General features: G+C 43.7%; 2 protein-coding genes across 4 annotated transcripts; one reads left to right on the top strand and one right to left on the bottom strand.

Moving 5' to 3' along the window:
- Positions 1–1,676: 1,676 nt before the first annotated feature.
- On the top strand, positions 1,677–20,195 carry PDCD4 (programmed cell death 4). 3 transcript variants are annotated; one of them, XM_030951093.1, is made up of 13 exons: positions 1,677–1,819; positions 5,348–5,498; positions 6,661–6,757; positions 10,036–10,332; positions 10,872–10,966; positions 12,657–12,770; positions 13,034–13,255; positions 13,519–13,616; positions 15,100–15,214; positions 16,052–16,159; positions 17,229–17,339; positions 18,077–18,216; positions 19,459–20,195. In XM_030951093.1, the coding sequence occupies exons 3-13, from the start codon at positions 6,718–6,720 to the stop codon at positions 19,517–19,519; spliced, it is 1,401 nt and encodes a 466-aa protein (XP_030806953.1). In that variant the 5' UTR covers positions 1,677–1,819; positions 5,348–5,498; positions 6,661–6,717; the 3' UTR covers positions 19,520–20,195. The 3 variants fall into 3 exon arrangements, with proteins under 3 accessions (XP_030806953.1, XP_030806954.1, XP_030806952.1); XM_030951094.1 differs by having other exon boundaries at positions 1,683–1,819; positions 5,351–5,498; XM_030951092.1 differs by lacking the exon at positions 1,677–1,819 and adding an exon at positions 4,147–4,423.
- On the bottom strand, positions 20,185–21,654 carry BBIP1 (BBSome interacting protein 1). The gene is made up of 3 exons (XM_030951757.1): positions 21,549–21,654; positions 21,091–21,345; positions 20,185–21,016 (listed from the first exon to the last, which is right to left on the bottom strand). Exons 1-3 carry the CDS (start codon positions 21,652–21,654, stop codon positions 20,850–20,852), a joined length of 528 nt encoding a protein of 175 aa, XP_030807617.1. The 3' UTR covers positions 20,185–20,849.
- Positions 21,655–22,623: the final 969 nt, after the last annotated feature.

Consider the following 22,623-nt stretch of genomic DNA (forward strand, 5'->3'; position numbering starts at 1 on the left):
GCGAAGAGCTGATGGTGCTAAGGGCCAGTGCTGGTACAGAATAAATGATCAAAAGGAGGCATCAGACATTTTGATCAGAAGATTGTTACCAACCATTTGACAATGTGGTTCTGGAATGGCCTCCCCACTGCAGCTGTGCATGCAAAATATTGAATTGCTTTGAGGATGTAACTTGGCAAGGTCATGACAAGGATTATATCACAGGGTGCCTTTGATAGGAGACCTGATAGCACAGAAGTTCCTGCCAGTTCTAAGCACAAAGGTAAATGTTCTGTAAGCCTCTGTCCATATAAATATAGAGCATGTGATTATATACACAAAAAAAGTAGGCACATGATTTATTAATCACAGGACCTCAGCTTGTCAAATAATAATTACAAGGCAATAACACACCTTGTTTTAATAAATGGCTCACTAAGATTTTCTCCCACAGTAAACCAGTAAAAAGGGTCAATTATTCTGAGGTGGAGGTGGCATTTTGTGTTTTTGGTTGTTAGCTTTTAAATGAGCTCACTGTCTGGAACTCTTAAATCAAGTACTCCCATTTTTCTGCACATTTCACAAGTTCAGCCCTTTCCAGTAAAGCGTCTTTTCAGATACGTGATTGCCCTTTGTTAAGGCAAGAATGAACAGATGACAGCGGCAGCACGGAGGAGACATGCCTGGAACAGTTGGACGGAGCAAACCGCTGCTGCCGCTGCCAGGAGGGTGCACTCAGAGCCCTGAGCGGGGCAGGCTTCTTGTGCAACGTGAGGGGCAAGTCCTGGGAAGCCACGAGAGAGACAGGAAGGCAGTGGTTCGGGAAAGTGTTTATGCAAAGCCATGGCAATGGGTGACTCTTCGGTCTCCGTGCTCGGGCAAACGCAACGCGATCCCTTCTCCGAGGGCGCCCAGCCCCGACAGGCGCTGGGCACCCGGGCCTGCAGCACTGCTCCGCTCCCAGCTCCCGCATGGAGCTGCACGAGGATGTTCAAAAGCAGCTCTAATTACTGAGCATTAAAAAAAAGTGAAGGCGTGTTTCAGTACCCTTTCAACCTGGAGCTGGCGCTGCCTGATGAAGAAGAATGGGTGTGCTGTGTTTGCAGTTCATTTCATGAAGGCACCTTAGCCGAAGATGCAAAAATAAAAGTAGTCTGAAGGGAAAGAAAGCAGAAGGCCAAGAGACAGGCAACTGAACAGAGCAGATTGATTTAACAGCTATGATACATTTTTGCTGTCTGCATTATGTGTGGAAATTCTTATTCCAAGTGACACAGTAACAGACTCGACTGTAATCAAACAGCACTGCTGAGGTGTCAGGAGCACAGATGCTGCCTATCGAAAATATTTCAAACAGAAAGTAAAACTTTGAAAAATCCGCAGTGGGGAGCACAAGGGAAATGCTCGGTGGCGTTTCTAACCCAAGGCAACTTCTCTCTGCTTTTCACTGCTCTCTCTGGTGCGGGAGGTCGGAAGCCCTGCGTGAGTCAACCCAGCGACAGCTCAGGCAGAGCTCGGTGAGAAGCGAAGGCCGAGCAGCCGGGGCAGGGCAGCTCAGACACGCGGTGTCCATTGTGCACCGGGCACGGCACGGGGGAAGGGCTGCTCCACGCCTTTGGGGCAGCTCCAGCCAATGGATTCCTCTCCGGGCTGTTACGGGAGGGCTTGGCCTGCATGTGAGAAAGGGAGGGGAGAGTTTGAAAACAACCCAGCAGGCTCTAAAGGAAGGAAGACTGCTGGAAAGTGACCTGCTCGCCTCCGTGCGAGCGTTTTGCTCCAGGTGACCGGCGGCTGTAGGGTGGAAGCGCAGCAGGGGCCGGGCGGCCGAGGCGCGGCGCAGGTAACCCGGGATGCGGAGCGGGGGCCGGCCGGACACCCCTCACCGCTGCAAACCCACCCGAAACGCTCTAAAGAATTTAGGAGGTTTTTTGGTTTTTTAGTTTTGTTTTTTTTTTTTCTATGTGAGGAGGAATTTTGCTGTTTTGTTTTTGTGGGGATTTTGGTGGTGTGTTTGCTATTAATATGTCTAGGGAAGGGAGGGAGGAAGGGCAGGAGGGAGCGAGCAGGTCTCTACAGCTCAGAGGTTAGCATGTGATCAGCTGTTTTCTACTTATTGCAGGCAGCTTTGAGGTTAGAAAGGGAAAAAGAGGTGATGTCTTTTAGTAAGTAGGCTGGTTGATAGAGTAGAAAAATACAAAATATTTTTCATGCACATCAGCTATTTTTCAAGTCATAGTGCTTTAGAAATCAGAAAATATGTGCAGACGAGATTTTCAGTGATTGATAACCCAGCTGCTAATAGAGATATTCAGCAGAAGAAAGAAAAACCACACAATTTTCTGGTCTGGAGGTATGCTGGATGGTTTGGTGGTTTTCATCTTCTTTTGATTACTGACCCAGCTTTTAGGCCTCTTGAAAGTGATCCAGTCCTAAACTTTAGCAGAAAATCCTTTAGCAATTTTCCATGGTGCTTTAAAAGGCGTAATTGGCATGATGCCATATTTTGTGACATCTTCCCTTGTGCAGGTTCTGGTTACTGTTTCAGTCTCTCTGTCACCTCTTTCTTCTTTCCTGAAAAATCTCTTTAAAGCCCCACTCTGCCTTGCAGGGAAAGCTGAATTCCATCAACAATGTTAATAAGTAGAATTTATTTTCCAAATCTCGGTGACGACACTGTGGTGGTTTGCTTGGTATGCACGAGTCAGCAAAGGTGCAGAGAACAAACTAGGAACTATTTTTTGATTGATGGGGAAACAACATCTTTTAAAGCTGCCTCTGGGTCGCGTGTGAAAAAAATCTTGTGTGAGCATGTTGGACTGTTCTGACTTGAAAAAGTCTGCAATTTAGTGTCTTCATGAGCAAGAAAGGTTTTCTTTCTGTCATTTAGCTGATGGGGAAAGTATCATGAAAACATGGCAATCGTGTTGCACATTCTTTTAACAGATTGCTGTTTTAGATCTTAAACCTATTTTGGATGATTCATGCAGAGCCAGGCCACTAAATTAATTCAGAGGCTCTTACACAAGGGAACTTTGGCTCTTATTTCAGTCAGAAGTGTACCAATCTGGAGTGGAATTATATGGGAAAAATATTTAATAATCCTACAAAAGTCAAGTCATAATCTGGTTAACTGAGGAGGTTTCTCTTGCTGGCAGCTGGAAAATCCTGCAATGCACATGTACCAAAGCAGAAGGGATCTGTATTTGCTTCCCTCATTGCTTGGGCTCTCTGGAGTGACAAATTAGGGAGAGAAGACAAAGGGTGAGCTGAGTTTTGAGGAGAGGCCCGAATGGAGGCAAAGCACATGACAATTAGAGACTGTCACCTCTAATTAGGTGTGTGCCCTCAGGCAGTTCGTATAGAGTAAACAGGGTAAATGTAAACTGAAACAAGGTGGGAAGTTTGGAAGGCTGTGGACGGACATGCACGGTTTGGCTGTCAATCCTAAAGCTAATCCTTAAACCTGTGTTGAGCGTTTCAGCAGGGCAGAAGGCGGCTGCGAGGAGCGGCGATCCCGCCGGACAGCGGCCGCCCTGCCCCAGCCCCGTCCCCACGCTGAGGGAAGGGCTTGTGAGGGAGGCGGCCAAAGGCCTCAGCTCCCCTTCTTAGCAGAGAGACGCACACAGATAAGAGGTAATAGGTTGTTTTTTCTGATGGTTTTCTTCAGAAAAGGCAGAAAAACTGACTTTTAATTAAAGACGTAGGACAGCACGTGGAGGAGGAACCAGGCACAGCTGCCGCGTTTCCGCGGCCGCCCCGGGGCTAGCACCCAGCACCCCCAGGCGCGATGTGAGGAGCCGTTCTCGCACATCCTGGGGGCTGCCGCTCCACACCTGCCCCCTCGGCGGAAGGGCCCAGGCGATGCTGTCCCGGTGCCGTGTCCCACAGGGAAATGGAGGAGCCGGCCCAAGTGCGCCTCAGCTCCCCGCACCAATAGCTCCTTCTCGCCCCCCGCACCCACCCGCGATGGTCTCGCCCTCCCCGTTCTCCCCCGGCCTAACGCGCGCCGAGCCCCGCCCGCCGATTGGTTGCGGGGCGGGCGGCAGCCAGCCAATGGCGGCGCCGCGGGTGGCCGTGTCGCTGGGGCAGAAAACGCAGGCAGGCAGGGGGCGGGCGCGCGCGCGGGGGCGGGGCCGGGTGGCGGGCGGCGCGCACGGCTGGCAGCGGGGGCGCGCGCGGCGGCGGCTGAGGGGACTGGGCCCGGCCCGCGGCCCTGAGGGAGCGGCGGAGCTGCGGGCGCATCCCGGGAGCTGCGGGCGCTCCCGGGCCGCGGCAGCCACTGCCAGGCCTTGCCTTTGCGCCAGTCCGGCCCCGGCGGCCTGAGCCCTCGGGCCCGCTCCCAGCGGCCTGCAGCCCTCGGTCCGGCGGCCTGGGCCGTCGGTCCCGCCCGCTCCTCAGCGCCGGCGCTGCGCCGCCGTTGGTCCCGGGCGGCGGCACGGGTTTGGTAGGAGTACCGAATCTTCCCGTGGCTTTTGTGTGTGTGGCTGCGGAACAGCAGCTGGTGTTGGCAGGTCTCCAAAGCTTCGGTAGCGGGGGGTGTTTGCCTAAAGTTAGCGAGAAGGGAAAAAAAGTGCATGCTCTGTGAAAGTTACTTGGGGATGCTTTGCTCCTCGGGAGGTCTTGATAACTTTCGGAAGCTTTGTCCAGCTGCGTGTGTTGTTTGTAAAGGTTGTTGTGCCTGCTGAGGTAGATTTGCCTGTTTAGATGGAGTGCAAGAAATGGTAGTGGGTACAGAGCACCGAGCATGTTTAATTGGTGGGTTTCAGTGACTTAGAGAAATACCCTTGTCTTATGAACTACTTTAAAAGTACTGTTCATATCACTGATTCATCTTAAAAATTGCCACGGCTTTTATGTTCTGCCTAAAGTGGCTTCTGTCCATTTTGTTCCTGTATTATCTCTTCCAAGATGGATTCTGATGTTTTAAAGGCACTTTTGCAAATTGTGTTCCATGGTTTTATCGGTACTGCTGTGTGATGTAAGTCTGCAAATGAGAGAATGATGGGTTTTGGATACAGTGATAAATCCCAGTATCCTGAAGCTCCAGAATCTTCTAGTTTGAGTTAGTGAGAAGGTGCCTTGCTAAACTGAGAGTGTAGCTCTTATCTCCTGATCAGTATGACAGCAGCACTGTAAGGCTAGGATATTCCAATATGCTTGTTATAACCAAAGTAGGGTGCTGAATCTCAGAGTGGTACTACATGGAAGTTGGGTTGTTATTTATTATGTTGCCACAGGTGGAGGATTTCAACTAAGGTCCTGGACAGGAAGAGCATTTTTCCCCTTGAAATTTGGAACTTGGTTACAAATGATGAAAGCTGTGATTATTATTTAACACAGGTTTTGTCCTTTTTTGTCTTTTCCCAAGAAGTGGACAACTGATGGAACGTTCCACTAGGAAAGATAAAACTGTTCTTTCAAGGTAGTTTGTGCAGATTAGACTGAGACCTGCACGGAAATATATCTCAACCAACAGTGACTGGAAGGAACACTTGAGAACTCCTGAATGATTGCTTGAGGTAACTCATGAAAAATGTTGATTTTAAAAAATGTGTGGGGCAGGGAAGGCTTATTGCACAAGGCTGGGAGCTGTTTGCTTGGCATTAGGAAATACAGGACCATGACAGCTGAATGCTGTGCCCCAAACCAGAGTTTCTTTATTGCCAACGGTCTGTGATGAATCATTTGCCATTAATGGGTCTGTGGCAGACAAGTGGGCATGAAAGGGGAAAACCAGGGAAGAGAAAAGGGGAAGGGAATGCAGTTGTTTGGTGTCACAATCTTGCCACTCAACGGTGAACAGTTTTCAGGGCAGCAAAGGATGAGATGGGGAAAAAGGGCTCTTGAATTCTTATGGGACAGACTCAAATACCAGTAATATTCCAAGGCCTGTGAAGGGGTTTGTGAAAATCTTGCAGGTGAAGAAGTGTATGAGGGAATTCTGAGACTGCTTAATTTTTTTTGTGTACATAAAGTAAAGATGGATGATGCCGTCCTGCTCACAGTGACATGGGGTGGTTTGGAGAATTCTAGCTACTAGGAAGAGGGAGAAAGAGGAGCAGAAAAAGAGAAGTGTTTAAATGAGAACTTTATCCCTTGCAGATTGAATGGTGGTTGCAAGGAGTGTTTGAAGGGTGCAGAAGCACAGATGTGAAAACTTGATAGCTGTATGTACACATACAGCAAAACAAACACTATGTCCTTAAGGGGAGGGTCAGAAATTAACTTGTTTTCTAAGGGCTGGGCTGAACTGGATAAATTGGTACCATTTTATCAGCATCATTCACATGAAGAACGTTTCTCTCGTGGATGCAATTATAACATTGATATTGTACACTTATACAGATAACCACTTGGCAGAGCAGGACAGTCTGGGTTGATAGAGGTGGCTTTTATCAGCTAAAAAAAGCTGTGTACATGGGGCTTTTAGCCTTAAAATAACGGCTTTTGTCCCATTTATAAGCAGCAGAACTGACAGCTGCTAAGGCAGCCAGGCTTCGATGTGTTGGAGGCTGGTGCTTCTCTCTTGCTACACCATTTACCTTCCCAGGGACTTTTCAGCTGCTACTAATAGTTAATTATAGCTAAAACACCCCCATTTTTATATTTTGTGAGTGAAGCCTTTGCATTTTACTTTGATCTAGTGGTTTTTGTTCTTTAAGCTTCTCTGTTTCTGTTTAGGCCTTGGAGGGAAAACTTTAAGACTTTACATTTCACAGTCAGCTCTCTTAAGCAGCTATGGAAATAGAAAAGGAACACATTTATATTACTCCAACAGGTAAGTAATATATTCAATTGTTTTGGGTTTTTTTTAAACTTAAAGTTGCTTAGCGGACCAGAAGGGTTCTCTGTAGAAAAAGTGCATCACCTGATAATACTTTAACAATACTGATTTAGGGAAAAAATTATCAAAAACTTACAGAATAATTCCTTCAATTGTATATCAAAGAACCCTGCTTTATTATGTTTATTTAAAATTTATTAAAATAATAAAGTTAGCGTTTCTATAAGTTACTGGATAGTAGTTGCACTTGTCTCCTTATCATCTGAGTTCAAGTAGTGCTGGTGTGAAGAAAAGAATAAACTTAGAAGTAAAATCTGTAGGTGTGTTGAAATTCTGCTTTTATGCAACAATTTACCTTAAAATAAGGGGAAACAAATGTTGAAGGGCTTGGCTGGAAGTGGGCTGGCATGGGAAAAATTTAGGAAGTACATGTTAGAGACTGCCATAAAATGGACTGTTTTGTCCATATCACACATTTATTTTATGATGCTTAGCCAGGGTAACACAGATTCATGTTGTTTTCTGTATCTTCCAAAGGTTGTGATGGTCTGCACTGACTCTTTCATGTCAAAGAGGTTTTAAATGTTTTTTAGAATAACACGTATCTATTTTAAGATGACGAGTAATGCAGTTGAGGTGGCAATATACTCCATATGATTTCTGATATTTAAGCAGAATTAGGTTAGTGCAGAAGACACCTTGGTTGTCAACATTTTAGAATTATATTTGGCTAATGGGTAGAAAGCTGCAGGAGAGCTGGGTTGGCAGAGTTTGGACAGTTAAAATTGGTGGAAGGCTTTGTTAACAAAGGTAGCCCATAAAAGCATGGATTTTAAGTGAGCCTGCTAGACTGAATGGCAGGGTAATGAGATAAATTTGGATAACTTCTTGATGTATAGTAAGCAAAGTATTAAAGTTGACTGAAGACTGTTACTGCCTATATATGTATATGTTATATGAGGTGAAAATAAGAAGCTAGAAGGAAGATCTGCACCATTTTATAGGTTCTTATTTTATTATATAAGTTTTTAGAAATTAGTATGTGTGTTCAGTCTGTTCTTTCAAGCCTAACTAGGTAACTAATAGTGGAGGACCAGGTGGTTACCATGTTATGGAGAAAGAGGCTGCAGCTGGAAGTTACAGTGTTATATAAAAACCAGTGTAGTAGTGCAGTGAGAAATATAAATTCTGATGGGTTGGATGTTCCCTGTGGAGGATTTCCTTTAGTCTTGAACCTGAGATCAGGATTGTGTAAGGAGGTTGGTCTGTCGCCTCCCCTTTAATCCTTAGCTGTCAGAGTCAGGACTGACTTGTGTTAATTGTTGGCCGTTTCCTTTGCAAACTGAGAAAGAAGTAAGTGGTTCTGGACAGCCAGAACTCAGGTCTAAACTGGAGAAATTCATGGGAGACTGAGCATGAAGAAGAATTTGAGTGGATTTGACTGAGAGGAGCTGGTTGTTGCTGCTGGGGTCTCCTGGGGAATGAGAGGAAGGAAACCTGTTTGGGTTTGCTCTTTTTTTCCCCTCTGTTAGCTTTATGCAAATCTCTCATTGTTTTATTAAAATGTTAGACAAACAGAGAAAGCCGCTTGTGAGAAATCTTTTCCTGGATGTGATGCATGCTTTTCTTTTTTAGCTTGCTGCAAGCATAAAAGGAATGCTTTTGTGGGAGTAATGAGTGGAAAGATGAAGCTTAGCCTGGAATGGCTGCATTATTGCTCTGCTGTAGCATTCACATCTCTGAACACCAGTATCTAAATGTTATTTCTTTGATCACAAAAGGAGGCAGTTCCATCAATTTTTGCTCAGTTTAATATAATTTTTGATATGGGTAAATACTTGGAGATTAGCAATATTTTATTAGTCCACTTGGCTTTAAAAACAATTTTTCATGAACTTGTTTCAAAGTGAAAAAAAACATAATTCTGAGAAATATTGCCAAATGCACATTGCTTTTGAGTAGATATTGGAAGGGTGAATTAATATGTTAGCTAAGTTCAAATGTAAATTTTGAATACTCTTCATATTCTGGGTTTATGGCAGTGAACTCTTCTGTAAAGCAGTTTTGGAAAAGCAGCTTCTTCTGAGTGCCCTCATATTGCCCTGCTAGTGTTGGGGCTATGGGTTGTGTCTTTAGGACTCTGCTCAGTTCTGAAGAAATGGAGAACTGTGTAACAGAGAGCTGAGGCTGTTCTCTGTCTGTGTGTGTGTCTTCTAATTTGCAAGGACTCCCAGGGTACTCACTGGAATGTAAATTGCTTCTCAGGTGCTTTTTCTTTTCTTTTTTTTTTCCTTTTTTAAAAATCTTGATTAGTTAAGAAGGGGAAGAATAGCTTGTGACAGCCTTTGTTTATAATGCTCTAAATAAGACATTCTACTGAACCACACAGCAGTAGTGGGGGACAACTTAACTTTGTGAAATAAGACTTTAGACCTAAACATTAAATGTGTATTAGCTTCCTCAGAGAGTGAAGTTATTGTGCTTCTTGGTACTCTGAGATACTTACAGATCCTTAAGAGGTGAGAGAGTTTTTTGTTGGGTACAAAACAAACCTATCATATTTGATTGTGTTGTGTTTAGAAACAGTCTTGACAGAAGCTACACAGGGACATTCCATAGAGAAGAGAGCTCCCACTGATTCAAAGGACTGTATATTCTAGGAGTCTTCATTACCAAGCTCTCCAAGCTTTGTAGTGAACAGCATTTTTCCCCCATAACTTCAAAACCAAAAAATAAAATGACTAATGTTTTAATTTTCTTCGGTGTCTAAATTGTTGCTTTTCTTGCTAGTGAACTGTGTTTGAAGTTCCTTGAATTGAATAAGGGGAATGTTGGTCGATGACTTAGGGGGTTAATTTCACTTTGGTGATGAGTCTTGTAACATCGGTGAGTTCCTACAGAATTTACTGTATTGGCAGTTTCATTTGTTTCTAAATCAAGAGAAGAGTGGGAGGAGTGAGAACGAGGCACTTAGATCTATGCACTTAGGAGTTTGGCTAGTTTTAGTTTAACAAGGGTGGGGTTTTCTGTGGTTTATGTATTTATGTATGGGTTTATTAATTTGCTCTCCAACTCTTGACTTCTGCTCTGTTTAGATTGTGGATATTTTGTGCAGGGGAATAAGGAAGTCCTTATTACTGCAGTATACCTTAAGAACAATGTTTGCCTTTACCTTGTTGAAAACAAGCGTTCTATATGATGTTATAATCCTTTCTAAATGCAATGTGTTTTGGTATTCTAACTATAAGATTTTTTTCTGTCTTCTTTTTAAGAACTTGAGAATCTAAATGATGCTCCATTTTCTGGTGATGAAGAAAATGGTGGGTCTGAGGAGCGAAAAACCGAAATCAATGGAAATTGGATTCCTGCAACTTCAATTACTGAAGCCAAAATAAACGCTAAAGCAAAGAGACGGTTGAGGAAAAACTCCTCTAGAGATTCTGGGAGAGGAGACTCTGTTAGTGAGAATGGAGAGACACTGAAGATTGGAGTGGTACCAACGAGCCCAAAGGGGAAACTCCTGGACAGGCGATCCCGCTCTGGAAAGGGAAGAGGCCTACCAAAGAAAGGTTGGTGTAGCTTAGTGGAGAGAGTACAATGAGAAAGATAAAGATTTGTTCAAAGCACAGTACATTTTTTTTTTGCTGGGAATCATTTTCATAAACCACAGTCTCTGTGCAGGCATTTGGCCCTTTTTGTTATTTAGTGGGTGGCAGTAGCAGGTGGCAGCAAATCTAATATGTCAACATCTGTCTTTGAGGGAAGTACATTTCCTTAGAAGGCTTAATACACAAATCTGAACTGTTGGTGGTTCATGGGACTGTTACTAATGCAAATTTAAATCATGATTGTATTTGAAAATTCAGTTTCAACCTTCAGGAATTCTTGTGCAGTCCATACTGCTTCTAGTGTCTTACCGGAAAGTGATGAAAAGTGGCTGAGGAAGTGGGAACTTGTCAGACAAACACACCTTCTTCAGCATATATTGTTAGTCAGGATATGGGCACAAGCAGTGATAGATCACTTTTGAGTGAAAGAATGTTGTATTAAAATCAGAAGTGTTGTTTATAAACTGATGGTCCTTACTTACTCTCCCATATTTTGCCAGGTGGAGCAGGTGGTAAAGGAGTTTGGGGAACACCAGGTCAAGTGTACGATGTGGAAGAAGTAGATATTAAGGATCCTAATTATGATGATGACCAGGTATGCAAATAGTTTCTTTGCAGTGTTGGTTTATATTTCCTTTTATCAGTTTCAATGGCCTTGTGAGTTAACATGAATGTCAGCCTGGCTACACTGAAATGTTCATTTTTATGCTCAAGAATAGATTATTGGCCAGTAAAAAGTCAGCTAGTGTATAAGTCACAGAATAATACTCACAAATCTTATTCCCAAGCCCTCTTTCTGTGCCTGAGTAAGCAGCATCCCTTTCCCAGGTGTGTTCTCCACTGCTGTTTCCCACGGAGGTGGATGTTGCAGTGCTGCTCTGTATTGCACACAAACACTGTGTTAAAATTGCAACACAGACTTGCTCAAGTGGGGAGGTTAGTGGGGACAGTATCCTTTATAATAATATAATAATCCCTGTATTTCCAGCCTGCCCAATGTCTTGTCTGCTTGGTATAAACACTTCATGCAAGTGCTATCAACATAGCTTGGACATTTTGTTGGCATATATTTATTTAGAATATGTTATGGAAGATTGTATCTTACAGCCACATTACTGGGAGAAGGGGAGAGACAGCAAAGCTTATTGGGCAGAGGGCTTTCCATCATTGAAAGGGAAATGGTGATTAGGAACACAGTGTGCTGCGATCTCTGAGATCAGATCAATTGCAAGACAGACCATAAGTACGCTCTGTGTGACATCAGCAGAGCAATGGTGGTGTCCTTTGAGTAGAGGCATTTGCTGTAGCCATAGCTGCTGAAGGTATGGTATGGGAGAATATCAAAACTTTCTTCCAGGATCAATTTTCACTAAAATTTGACAGTTTGCATTAACAGAAATAGCCATTAAAAATGGAGCTGACACGTTCATAGAACAAAATTTAATGAAGAATGAACATTCTGTGTAGCTTTGATATGATGGAAGGATAGGTTTTCTGATTTCTTCTATACTTCTTGATCATGAAAAGTTTCTTTCCATTAAACATTGGTTGAAAAACGTCTTTGATCAGATGTCTTTGTTCAGCTCTGTAGCACTGCTCTAAATATTGCTTCTGTAGCTGCAGAGTAGGGACCTAAATTAGAGTGGGGAGATGTGGTGCTGCTGGAACTCTGCAGGACAGATGATACACGAGGCAGTTGCTGTGTGCCTCTTTTTTCCTCCCTCAGGGAATGCCTTTGCTCACAAATATTGCGAAAATGCTTTTTCTGTGATTTGTGCATGGCACCACCTGTCTGGTCACAGAGTCAGCAAGGAGGAGGGAACAAGGCAGGGTTCCTGCCAGGGACAGGAGTGCCACTTGCCGGGGAAGGTGCTGTGGCACAGCCAACTCTGCTGGGCTGGGCCAGCAGCTTCTGTCACTCTCCCTTCAGTATGGAGGCACTTGACCTCTGCTCCTGTGGCATCAGTTGAATCCTAGGAACAGAGTTTGGTGTGTTTACCATTGTTTAACAGTAAATTAAAATTAAAAAAATAAATAGTAAATTAAAAAAAGCCTTTCTGTTAAATTCAGCTAACAGTAAAGTCAAAATATAAAGAAGTATGACAGTTAGCCAGCATTATCTGTGCTTTAATAGTAGAGACAGAGTCTAATGTTTTATGGGAGAATATTGACTAACAAGAATGAAGTATTAAGGATTAAAAACCCACTATTTTGATGCTATTAGTGCTGCATAAATTGCAAGAAAAGACAATAAGGATATCTGATTGTGTTGTCTTTTAAAACAGGAGAACTGTGTCTATGAAACAGTAGTTTTACCTCTTGATGAAAGAGCATTTGAGAAAACTTTAACACCAATCATCCAGGAGTATTTTGAACATGGAGATACTAACGAAGTTTCGGTATGTTGTGTGCTTTTTTATTTCTGTGTTTTAGTGGTCAAAGCTGTAGCATACAGGGTAATGCAATTGCCAGCTATGAATGAATTTATTGAGAAATTGGCAAGAAATGTACTATAAGAATAGCCAAGCAGTTGTACTAATTATGTGAGCAGAAGCATATATGTAATTGTATAAGCACATAAATACTTATTTGAGGTCTATTTATATATTTAAATAATAAAAATTATGAAATCTCATTGTTTTGTTTTTCAAATCTTATCTAGGAGATGCTGAAGAACTTAAACCTTGGTGAAATGAAATACAGTGTGCCAGTGCTGGCTGTTTCCTTGGCATTAGAGGGGAAGGCTAGTCACAGGGAAATGACATCTAAGCTTATCTCTGACCTTTGTGGGACAGTAGTAAGCAAAACTGATGTGGAAAAATCCTTTGACAGACTGCTCAAAGAACTACCTGAATTGGTGTTGGATTCTCCCAGGGCGCCGCAGGTATATTTGTAAATCCTTATGCCAGTAGTCAAAAGCTTTTTGTGGCTAAAATAGATCAAATAAAAAGAAATAGACTCTGTGTATTGAAAAATATCTATTGATTTTCTTACTGTCTGTAATCCTCTCCCAATTAACCCAGGCTGTGTTTTCACTTTGAAACAGCTCATTTAAATAAAACCTGAAAACCAAGCACATTATAATTATCTACTCAAAACTTCTTTGAAATTCAGCATTTAATTAAAAATGGTTCTGTTTCGTTGCAGTTGGTGGGCCAGTTCATTGCTAGAGCTGTTGGAGATGGGATCCTAAGCAGTACCTACATAGATGGCTACAAAGGCACTGTGGATTGTGTCCAAGCTCGGTAATTTCCTTGCTTTCTCTATAAGAGACAGTTTTCTTTTCCAAATGTCAAAGATGATGATCAGGAATTTATAGCTTCAGAATAAATCGTGCAGTTCTTGAACTTTTTTTTTTTTAATTTGAAATGAAAAAAAACCCACAAAACCAACAAAATCCAGAATGACTCAAGTCAGAGGAGAAATACTGAGTTCTAAAAAGTGTATTAATACATTTGAGTTGAGTTTGTCAGGTTCGTTGCCCAGCTTATGTTCAAGAGTGAAAAATGAGCTGTAAGAAGAAGTGGTTATGGAAGGTTTTGTCTTAGAAAAAGCTTTAATGTGATTAATGGGTAAATATAGCATCAGGGCAGCTGCTGTAATTATGTTGTGAAATACACAAGGGATTAACTGTTTTGAAGCCTGTGCAGTGGTTTCCGAGACTTTCTCTGTAATGCTCTGTTTGTCAAGAAGTACAATTGTTTTCCATGTCAGTGTGAGAAGTTTGAAGGAGCAATCTCTGACAAAGAGGGATGTTTTAATAATGAGTCATGTGTTATTTTTCTTACCCCCATAAGTGTATGTTTCAGGCTTGCTTTGGAGGTGCTGAACTCCTGTCTCTTCCAGAAGTTGCATTTGCAGTGGTTACAGTTTGGCACTTCAGAAGGAAGAGCAGTTCTTAGCTGCCTACCTTGGGGGCTCAAACTGAGAAAATTGTCTGTCACTTATATAAATGTGTCCTGTGATTTGAGGGATTGTAGCCTGCATTCTGCACATCTGGGATGCTTTGCTGCCTTTGTTATTTCTTGGCCAGTCTTTCCTGCTCATTAAATCTTGGTGAATAGAGTTATTGTTATTGGCTTGCCCCGAGCATGAGGACTGGGAGAACTGTTCCTCCTTTACATGGATGGTACATACTGTATCCCAGACTTCTTTTTTGTCACCTCACTTCCCTTTTTATACTTTTTTCAATAAACTGGCAGGCATCCCTAGCTTGTGCTATTTTTCCAACTACACATTTACCTTCTGAAGTGTTTTCTTTGGCTTAAATTCTAAAGGTTTCATAATTCCTCAGACCCAAACGGAAAATAGTGTTTCAGTAGAAAACTGTTCTTGAGTGTGGCAGCAACTCAGGCCTTTTTTGTTTGAGATCTACCTGCCAAGCTGCATTCTTGGAGGAGTCTGGATACAATCCATTTCTGCATAAGAAAAATATTCAGCTGTTTTTTGTGAGGATGTTCCAGGTTCTGCATTGGTGATTTAATCTACTGCCATCACAGCATTGTTACCTGTCCTTGATAGGAGCAGCAGTGTAAGGGTGACAGAAAGACAACATGGGGAGCTTATTTTTTGCTGTTTCTTTGATCTGGATGGTCACCTGGAGTTGATAACCCTGACCCCTTCCCAAAGATCTGGTAGCTTTGTCTGAGGAGATGTGGCCATGGGGGCAGTTGCAGGTTCATTCATGAAGTTCTGTAACGAGGTTTAAAGCACTGACTTTGCCTTTAGAGCTGCGCTGGACCGCGCGACGGTGCTGCTGAGCATGAGCAAGGGAGGCAAGCGCATCGACAGCGTCTGGGGGGCTGGAGGGGGCCAGCAGTCTGTGAAACACCTGGTCAAAGAGGTAATGCCAAAACTCCCCACTCTCCAGTGGGCTGCTGGTCTGAGCTTACTTTGTTTGGGGAAGAGAAACAAGTATCCCATACTAAAATAATGTCTTATGTCATGAGTGTTGTTTTTTTTCTGTTGTTTGGACTTTTATTTATATAATTGATATAGACAAAGTAGTAGAACTGATGTAGATAATTTAGTTGATTTTGTAGTATTTGTCACTGGTGGGAGCATGCTAGTACAACATTCTGTATTGCAAGTATATGTTTATTTTTGCTTCAAGCAAAACTTGTAAGCATTCAGATTTTTAAGACCTCACAGTATAAAGTGATGAAGTAATTAAAAGAGCCAAGATGAAACTGGCTAAACTAGATAAACTATTATTTTTTGGCATTGCTGATCAAAAGCATAGTAATGACTGAAAAAAGAGAGAGGGAGAAAGAGGAATGTTTAGAGATCCATGCTATAAAGTAAGCAGGTCTAAAGGAAAAGGTCATGTTACAATTTCTAGGTTGGGAGTCTAACAGATGACAGGAGGAGGCATTCAAGAGAGAGGATAAACTTAATGCCACCCACATGCTCCTTTTATGGTGACATACAGCTTATAAAACAATGATTTTGGTGCTTCTGTATCAACACTGTGGATAGGTATTTGGCTTACGCTGTGTTTCAGGTTACTGATAGTGTCTCAATTTAATTAATGCCTAAATTTAATTACATTTATAAAAGCATTGGCAGCAAGTTTGAGGAACTAACTTGCTGCTGGGTTGGTAGTGGATTATCAAAACAGTTGACAGCTTTTACGTTTTATCTCTAATTAGTGTTGGGTTTTTGTTTTAAAATTCAATAGATTGATATGTTGCTGAAAGAGTATTTGCTTTCTGGAGATGTATTGGAAGCAGAACGCTGCCTTCAGGAACTGGAAGTACCCCATTTTCACCATGAACTTGTATATGAAGTAAGGAGAAATCAGGGTCCCTTTAATAATTGTTGGTGTTTTGATGTGGGCATGCAAATAATGTAACTGGCATCTGAAGCTTAGGTTGCTTGTTCTGTTATTTGAATAACTAAATTGTTTCATGTAAAGTTGAAGGTTTGTGTGTTCATTTGTGTGTGTATTGTGCAACAAGTAAGCTGCTGCTGACTCTGGGAAGATCCAGAAGTAATTTCTGGGGGTTAAATAGTTGAATCCAGATTATTATAAGTTCCTGAAAATAAGATCTCAGTTTATTTTCTGCTGAGGAATAGCAACAGAGAAAATCCTCCCATGCTTTGTTTTGGTGTTTATTTCCTTCAAGTTTCAGATATCTGGGTATTCTAATGGGTGTTACCTGTTTTTGTTAAGTTATAGAGCTTCCTTTTTCAGGGTGGGATTGTTTCACCCAGCACATTTGTAAAAGCTTACATATTTCAGACCCAGCCTATATGGGAGACTGTTCCCATTTGTACTGTTTTTTCTGCCAAATTGGGAAATGGTTGTTTACCAATAAAGCTGAACACCTACAATCTACAAAACTTCCTTTTCAGTAAATTGACTTGCTATAGAAAATTCCTTTGCAATAGAACTACAGAATCATTTCAGTTGATGGGGGTTGTGCAGTATTGTAGATTTTAAGCTTCTGGGTCCTCCTAAAATGACAGATAAGAAACCCCCATGGATACAAAATTAAAATCCCTTGGATACAAAATTAATTTCACAAAATTAATTAATTGCCATCTGCACTGCAGCAGCCATATGGATATAGTCATGTAGTGCTGAAACCAGAGAGAGAAAGGCAATGCTTTTCACTCTGTCTAGTCCTTTCTGGTTTCTCATACCTTTTATCTTATCCAAAGGATTTTCATTAGTTTTTCTTTACTACTAATAATAATAATATCAAACTGAGTGCATGTAGCAAATGGGCTTTTTCCCCAGAAAATTCATAATAACAACACATTCACCCCTTTCTGTACTTCATATGCTCACACACCTTGTACCTGAGCCTGTGTTTTCATTTTAGTCAAAACACTTGCATGGTTTGTTTTAGGCTATTGTATTGGTTTTGGAGTCAACTGGAGAAAAGACCTTTAAAATGATACTGGATTTGCTGAAAACTCTGTGGAAGTCTTCTGTCATTACTGTGGACCAAATGAAAAGAGTAAGTATGGCACTTAGAGAACTTTGCATAAGGTCTTCCAAAATTTTCAGCTGCCTTTATGCAGTTAACTGGTTAAAACTAATAATCTAAAATGCTGAAATATTGCTTCATCTTTTAAATTTGTCTTTTTATCTGGTAGTTCTTTGTAACTGAAGTAGTACAATGAAGGCCTACTAATTACAAATGTCAAGTAGAGCAGTATAAAAACCAGTATTTTACACAGTTGGAACCATCTGTGACTTCTCAGGATGAGTATGGGACAGCAATTCTGTCCCAGGGCAGACTGGGGACCACACCAACACTTACATAAAAATTGATCCAGCTGTGTTGCTGGTGGGAAGTGATGAAGTCATCTCTGGTTGTCCCCAGTCTCCCCTTCTGCATAAACTTGTGTTGGTCATTTGTGGCCACATTTTGTTCCCCTACATGGAAGACTTATTCATTTTCTTCCCATGTTACTGCCCTTGTAGCAACAGGCAGGTTAACATACAGATTTCAAACTGTCTGGATTTCTGACTTCTTTAGAAGTTCAGACTGTCTTTTTATGTAGATATTTGTACAATGCCATGGTATGGGCTGATATTATATACCTTATTTCTCTACTGACTTGTAGCTGCAATGCTTTAGGTTCGTAAAACCATATAAAAAATAAATCCTCTGGAATGCAGAAGGGCATTTAAAAACATTGTAATAAATCATAGAATAACCTGATGATTATTTGAATGCTTACACTGCAGGGCTATGAACGGGTTTACTGTGAAATCCCTGACATTAACCTGGATGTGCCACACTCCTATTCTGTGCTGGAGCGCTTTGTAGAGGAATGCTTCCAGGCTGGAATCATCTCCAAACCACTGAGAGACCTCTGCCCCTCCAGGTACTTCTTTCATTGCAGATAGGCAAAGGCACTGCTTTTCATTCCTATCGTAGGGTACCAAAAGCAGCATCTGGGGGCTAAAGTGTTGCTGACTGGAAACTGGAGGATGGACCAACAGTTGGACTGGAAAAATAAGTATTAAGAACCTGCACTGACGTGAAACCTGTTGAGGCTGGGATAAATATTTGAGGAAAGGCAGTCTTCTGTGAATCCCAGGTAGCACCCCTTCAGTGCTCCTCAGAAGATAAAGGCTGCCTCTCCTCTGGTTTCCTGATTTGCTTGGTAGAAATCAGTGCAGCACCAAGCTGGAAGATCCAGGTTGCCACAATGGTCCATGTAGGTGACAGTGGAAAACTGTCAGTTATACTGGGGAAATGAAAGAAGAATCCTTTAAAAACGGTTTAAATTTATCAAACAGCGTGAGTAGAGCTCTAAGATGAGACAACCAGTCCAAATATTTACATAAAAAGGAACAGAACACTAATATGGGATAAGCTCTGCACACCCCATTCGTTATATATGTCCTGTAATTTTTGTAATGCTTTTGTTTCGGGTTTGGTTTTTTTTTGTTGTTGTTGTTGGTTTTTTTTTTTCTTTTTTTTTTGTTATGGCTTGGTTACTTATAGCATAAATAATGCTGTGTGAACTGTACCTAATAAGTATGCTGTTACCTCCTTACTGGTCACAAAACCAGTTAAGAAGTTTCATTTCCTCTGGGAAATATATGTAAATTTTTAATAGGATATAAATACTATTATTCACAGTTTTATGCATTGGGAATAGTATTTATTTGACAGGTCTTTTCTATTTTGGGTGTTTTGTCAGAGTTCTTAAATGTGATAAATTTGGATCTCGGAATGTTAGCATCTTTATCAAGAACAGCCTCCATTTGTGGACTTCACACTTAAAACTCTGTGTGTGTGTGTTGGTATGAAATGTTTTGCAGGTTTGGGTGTGTGGGAGGATAGAGAGTCATCACTGCATCAAAAGCTTGATTATGCTCTGGGTTACCATTTATATGTTGAGAGGCATTTTTGGTTTATGTACTTCAGTTTTAAGTAGAAACTCACCATTCCTAGGTTTTCAAACCAGCATTTTTAAGCAGCTGAGCTGACATTGTGATCACTGCTAACCCAGCTGAACTCACTTGACTTCCAAGACCTGAGAAAAGATTCTTCTCAGTGATAAAATCAAGCAATGCTACTGTGAATTACTGAAAAGAGACTTTGTACTTTCTTACAGGGGCAGGAAGCGTTTTGTGAGTGAGGGAGATGGAGGTCGTCTGAAGCTGGAAAGCTACTGAATGTGAGACCTGCCTCCTGCAGCCTTACAAGCTGAAAGGGAACGTAGCTCGCTATCGATATATACAGCACGCATGCTCCTCTGGTGTGTGTATGGATGCACATCTGGGACTGACCAAATTTAAGAGTTGCTTAGCACAGTTCGTATTTTTTTAAGAGCACATGTTTTGGGTACAAATTGTTTTCTTTTTTTTTTTTTTAATAGTTTTGTAAATTTCAGGAAGAAGTGTTCTTTCTTTGGGCATATAGTAGAACAACTAACCACTCTGCTGTGGTGGTGCCTTGAAATAAGCTATCTCTGTATGTGCCATGTTTATGACCTAATCATTCCACGTGTGCATCGATGTCTGACTGCCGCTCGCTCTTTCCAGGACAGTGCTGTCATCATAAAATCACTGGTTTATACAAAGCTTTATTATAGAAGGGTCAAGTTAAGCTGCTGTGATCCCATTTCCATTGCTGCTAAAGAAATACTGTGCTTTGGGAGTTTAAAAAAATTAGCAGTTTCTTTGTTTTAAAGAGCCCAAGAAAATACAGCTGGGGCACAAGACTAATTCATCTGTTTCAGGGGAGAACACTGGTTGGTTTCAGCCCCCATGTACCAAACTTGTCTTTTTTTCTATGTAACTGGAAAAGTGAAAAGTTCTGGTAAAACATATTAAAAATATTTTTTGTGAAGCTCTTGTTTCTGCCTCCTTTTTATTTATTTTAAACAGAATAAACTAAGCAGTACATCTAACGCTGCCCTTTGGTATTGCAATCAGGAGGAGAGCACAGAATAATTAAACTCATGGCAAGTGAGTATTTACCAGAATGTTTTGGAAAACACAACTGACTTGTGTAGGAGCGTCCAGGCTGGCACAGATACTGTGAACGTGTCTTTGCAGCAGAGCTTCGTGCAGCCCTTGCTCAAGAACAAGATGGATCTAAGGATGACTCGCTTACAGGAACTCCGTAGTGCCTCTCCTTTGTTATTCAGTTTCACGTCAGTATTTCAGGCGTTCCGAAATGCTGGAATAGCCATTCCAGGGCCGGGAATATGCTGTGCTCTAGGAGCCAAGCGCTTCAGTGCTCCAGTGGGTCTGGTACGCCCGGCTCGGAGCAGGGGTTGTGGAACTCGCCTCCTCCCGCTTTCCTTTTCTGGTACCACTGAAGACGCGTTTAAAAAGCGCCAGGGCAGCGACCAGCGCAACTCCTGCACCACCCGCGCCCGACGCGCGGCCTCCCCGCCCAGCCGGCACCACCGCCCGCGTTCAGGCCGCGCTAATCCGCAGCCCCGCTCCACAGCGGTACCTCCGATCGCGGGCGCCGCCGGGCACGACCCTCCCCGCGCTACTGCCGGGGCGGCGCGGCCCCCGCGGACGGCGGCGGGGCCGCCTGGGCCGCGTCCAGCGCCGCCTTCTGCAGCTTCTCCAGCTTCTCCAGCGACACCGACTTGAGGGGCAGGATCTTGGGCTTGCACAGCACCATGGCGGCCGTGTCCTCCACCGAGAGCTGCCCTGCAAAGGGAGAGAAGGGCCGTGAGCGAGTGCCGGACTGGGCGGGCAGGGCCGGGCGGTGCTCTCTGCTGTACCTTGCTTCGGCAGCACCTCCCGCAGCGCTCCCGTCCCCTCCGGCATGGCGGCTCCGGCACGGCACCGCCCCCAGAGCCAACTACAGCTCCCAGCTTGCACTGCGCGGCGCCACGCCCACGTACCCCGCTCCTGCCCCCGGTGCGTGCTGGGAGTGGTAGGCCTAACGGGCCTCCGGCCGCCCCAATGCGCGCTGGGAACTGTAGTCCTTGGCGTGGCGCTGGGCTGGGGCCGCGGCGGGAGCGACTCCCCCGGGGCTGTACCGGGATTCCGGGGTTCTGGGATGCCGCTCCCCGCCTCAGCTGCACCGGGCTCTGCTCTGGGGCGGAGACGTCCCACCTGCGCGGGCCTGCCCGGCCCGGCGAGCCACTACCTGCCCGCCCGCCAGGGCCTGTCGCGGATCTGAGGCGTTGAGGCGCTTTTATGATTTATTTTCTGCTTCTGTAAATAAAATCCTCACCAAACACCGTCCAGCAGACGGGCGTGGCCAGGGCGTACGCGTCCCGGTTTTCTTTTCCAGGCAGCGCCTCGGGATTCGCGCTGTGAATCACGCTGCTGTTTGACATGTAAACAGCAGTAAAAGCCGCTGTCTTTCTAAACGCTGAGGACTCGAATGCCGCCGAACCGGACGGGCCAGTGCGCCGGGATCCCCCACAGGGGTCCGCCTTTTGCGGGATCTTTGCACCGGGAGCAGCTTCCCTGGGAAAGCCCCGGGGAGCCGCGTGTGACCCGGGAGGGGCTGGGAGGGATTCACCCGTTCCGGGCCTTGGCCGGGCCCCAGCGAGCCCCGATGCCGGGATGTGTTGTAATTTTAGAGTTTGCTAATGAGCTTGCCTGTGTGCCCTGCACACCCTGTGCCCCTGAGGATTGGCAGCTCAGGCTGGTAATCCTGCTAACCTGGCTCCTTTCAGTGTGCTGGGATTGAGATCTGGCTTCCTTCTATGCACAGGAGTGGCCGTGGATGAGTAAAATGAGGGGGAAAATGATCTTTGCTAATAATTGTTTTCCATTCTGCCTTGGTGGTGGCTGTCTCCGTGCTTCCTTCCCTCTGCTAGCTCAGGGGGGACCTGTCAGCTGTGGGATCCAAGGTTTGCTGGGAGAGTAGTGATAAAACTTTTAACTTCCAGTAAGTGGCACCTCTCTGACAGTTATTTAAAGCCTCTGTCTGCATTGTTCCAGAACTATTTCCTTTTTCCTCTAGGCAACCTAGAGTAGGAAGCTGACAATCCCTCAGGTACCCGGTTCCACCTCGCTGGAAGCCTCTCCTGATGCTGGGTTGGAGGCCAGCAGAACCCACAGAGCCTGGGAGCAGGGCTCCTCGTCCCTGCCTTGTGGAGCTGGCCAAAGGTAACTCTCCTGGGCTGCTCCTGGGCAGCACAGAAATGGGCTCTTTTTGGCCTTGCTCACATATTCCACTTTCAGGTCAGAATATCAGTGTTGGTGAGGCTGTAAAATGGACGTGCTTGCTGGGGACATCCTTCTCTACCCTTTGAAGTGCTCAGAAGCGTTCCCACTGATTTCAGTGGGAAAAGTTC

The sequence above is a fragment of the Camarhynchus parvulus genome, chromosome 6 (genome assembly GCF_901933205.1).
Source record: "Camarhynchus parvulus chromosome 6, STF_HiC, whole genome shotgun sequence".
In the NCBI taxonomy this organism is placed as follows: domain Eukaryota; kingdom Metazoa; phylum Chordata; class Aves; order Passeriformes; family Thraupidae; genus Camarhynchus; species Camarhynchus parvulus.